At 33.2% G+C, this 3,621-nt stretch overlaps 1 protein-coding gene across 1 annotated transcript; it reads right to left on the bottom strand.

The window, feature by feature from the left end:
• Positions 1,660-3,549, bottom strand: LOC105175664 (myb-related protein 330). The gene is made up of 3 exons (XM_011098181.2): positions 3,199-3,549; positions 2,952-3,081; positions 1,660-2,464 (listed from the first exon to the last, which is right to left on the bottom strand). Exons 1-3 carry the CDS (start codon positions 3,329-3,331, stop codon positions 1,831-1,833), a joined length of 897 nt encoding a protein of 298 aa, XP_011096483.1. The 5' UTR covers positions 3,332-3,549; the 3' UTR covers positions 1,660-1,830.

Genomic DNA, 3,621 nt, shown 5'->3' with positions numbered 1-3,621 from the left:
TCAAATCAACAAACTACAGTAAAAATAGACATATATTTATATTCGTGGGCTCATAATCTAAAGTAAGGCCACGTCGGCATATTAGTGACGTTTTGAAACTCAATAAACATGGCATTTCGGTTCAAACAATACCAAACTTGTTGTCTAGTTCTATGTTGGTCCTTCTACCCTGACCAAACATGTGTCTGATCCTCTGTGTACATGTGCTATTTTGATTGGAGCTTTGTGATTCTACGCAATTGGATTGTTTTTTAGCATTTTAATATATGTAATAATGAAATTAAATATTTTAACAAACATATTTAGCATTATCATATTGATATGATTAATCTATTAGTTAATTCCAATTAGGCTTTACTTGATTAGTAAAAAGTTGGAGTTCTTACAATTAAAATATTATATATAGGTAAGTTTATTTTTATAATAATTTTTTATTTCATTGTCTGAGAGTTTTCAATAATTTTTATAACCAATATTGATGTTAATTGAGTTAGTTCACATCTAAAACCTAACAATTAGTTCAAAATTTAGTTCGTTATTATTTCAAGTTTGGAATTTTTTTTTATTATGAAATCGTCATCTAACAACTAATTCTGTGGTTTATTCAAATTATATATGTATGTGTTAATGACTAATTTGAAAATAATTAAAGATATTTTAGTTAGTATTCAATTCTTTCAGATAGAAACCATAATTACATTATTATATCAATATTTCAATAAATTAAGCAATTGAATAATCTGTTGATTCAATCAGTGCATCAATATGATTAAAAATTATCATAGAACAAATTAGAATAAACACACATAAAAGTGGGACTGACACCCACACATTTGGTGGGACTCAGACCCATAATTTCGAACTAAGTCATGGGACCTCAACCTGAACCACTAGATCAAGAGATGATTGGTGCATGCGTGATGGTGAATTTATTATAAAATAGTATTTTTAGTTGTCTAAGTCTAAGTAATTACTTGAACAAGACATTTGCAAATTAGGAGAAAACTAAATTATTAATTGACAAATATATCATAAGAAAGCAATTAATCGGAAATTCCAAGAAATCCGTAACCATAATTATGTCACAGGCACAAATATTGTAACCATCATGAATTTTCGATTTCATTATTTTTCTTTAAACGTACAGTTTTTATTTAGCTCTCCATTCACGACTTTTGCTTACTCAAACAATTTTCTATTATAAAGAATTAATGCCTGCTGGAATTAATTAATGGTCTTTTACAATAATTAAATTATTTTAGTAGTTCAACCGACCATGTAATAAATTAAAATGGTAAGCCATGTGATTAGCGTAATCATTGTGTGCTACGAAAAAATATTTTTATACACCACCAAAAAAAAAAAAAAAAACATCAAAAGAGGGATCCGAAAATAATTGTCTTAAATGTTATAAATATATTTTGCAAACCGTAATATTGTAACTGATGTGCCCTTGTTTCAATTTCTATTCAATCAGCCCTTTTTTCACTTACCCCAAATATTTTATTTTTCTTATAATATAATTATATAAGTGCTCTTTTTTCTTTAATAGTCTCCATTTTCCTTAGCTATAAATAAAATAAAATAATTACATATAGCTATAAATAAAATAAAATAATTACATATGATAACACCAAATAATTAATTAGAGAGGAAGGGTTTTCAGACTTTTTACTGCATAATTAGTAATCACAAATCATTAATTTTTGAGTGATTACTGCATCTTTGGTTGATATTAGAAAGAAGAAGAAAAAATGATTACAAGAAAAGAAGCATTAATTAACATCTATATATCTAAAAATTCTACAATTATATCATATATAGTGATGATCAGCAATATCTGTATAAGCCATTAATGGATCGGCAATTGCTACACGACTGGCCTTTCTGAAAACCCAACTGCCAACACAAGCACATGGCCGCCGTGGAGGGTGTCCCCGTCTCCGCCTCAGCCACCGCGGCCGGCCTCATCAAGAAGTCATAGAAAGACTTGGACTCGGTGGATGAGGATGAGTTGAATGAAGCACTTTTTGTATACTTGCACTGAGAAGGCAGACCTATAGACAACTCTAAGTCAAGTACTGCATGGGCGGCGCCGTTCCCCTCCTCCACCTCCTGCGGAGGAGGCGGTGGTTGGGACTCCTCCGTTGTGCTGCTGTTGCATTTGGTGTTATCAACTGACGATGAATTATCTGTTGCGGGAATGCTATTAATATTGTTGGTGATGGGTTCATTCATTGATGCGGCCGTGTTTTCTTTTGAAGATGGTGGAGTTGAAGGTCTGAAGTCTAGGCAAGGTTTGGCAGCGGCGACGGTGGTGGTAGTGGCGGCGGTGGAGTTGAGTGGACGGTGGGTTTGAGGGTCTATGCCACGGCTAATAAGCTTGCGTTTAATATGCGTATTCCAGTAATTCTTGATTTCGTTGTCTGTTCTTCCGGGCAATCTTCCAGCTATCAAGGACCATCTGCACACAGCTGAAATATTAGAAAAAAGAAAGCTCCATTTCAACAGCAGTAAAAAGTGCAAAAACAAAAATGTTGCATTTTACCTTTAAAAAAAAAACAATCAAGAAAAAGACAAACAATCGTTTCTCGGAGTATTTCCCATAAAAATAATGTTCAAAATCTGGAACTTCTGACAAAAATGTGGTTATGACTCTTGATTCTTGAATTTCTTATTTTTTTTGTCTTTTACTTTGTCTGAAGATAGGAAAGAATTGAAAGGGTAAAACAGAAATAAAATAACATGTTTGTGTTTGCCAAAACAATCAATCAAACTAACTAAATTAAGGTAATTAATTAAGAATTCACTTTCAAATTCTAATAATAGAATTATTACTTTTGTGGTCCAAAAAAAGGACAAGTATAAAAATTGATGAAAACTGATGATATTCATATGAGAAAAATCAAGAAAGATGCAGAAGCAAGAGGCCAGAATGGTATCCGACATACTTATTCCCAAGCAGACTATGAAGTTTGATGATGATCTCATCTTCTTCTTCAGTGAAATTGCCTCTCTTGAGGTCAGGTCTCAGATAGTTTATCCATCTCAACCTGCAACTCTTCCCACATCTAAGCAACCCTATATACAAAGAACAAACCCTTTTAACAAATTATTAACCAGAAAAATGAATTATGTTTATAAATGTCTTAATTCTTACAAATCTTTATCATAGAGACATGCATAAAGAGGTTGTACCTGCAGCTTTAGGGAGGGAACGCCAGCAGCCCTCACCATGAGCCCGGATGTAATTGATGAGGCGCTGGTCTTCTTCTTTAGTCCAGGCTCCTTTGTTGGTGTGGGCTTTCTCACAGCAAGGTGACCGCCCCATGTATATATATATATGTATGCCTTCTTCAAATCCTCCCTTTCTTGTAGTAATCAAGAACAACAAGACTCCGATGATGTCTCTGTGTATATATATACCGAACTACACAAACACCTTTTGTCCTATGTTTTTTTCCTTTTCCCTTTGTAGTAATATGTATTTTGATGGATGATTGAGATTGAATTGAAAGAAAGAAAGAAAGCGGTTGTATTTATATATATATATATTGGGAGAAATGGAAAATGTATAGATATATATGGGGTGGGGGGTGGGGGGGGGGGTGAGGGGTGGGC

The sequence above is a fragment of the Sesamum indicum genome, linkage group LG2 (genome assembly GCF_000512975.1).
Source record: "Sesamum indicum cultivar Zhongzhi No. 13 linkage group LG2, S_indicum_v1.0, whole genome shotgun sequence".
Lineage (NCBI taxonomy): Eukaryota > Viridiplantae > Streptophyta > Magnoliopsida > Lamiales > Pedaliaceae > Sesamum > Sesamum indicum.
Note: the sequence above shows the minus strand (reverse complement) of the source record. Positions and strands in the feature narration are given on the sequence as shown.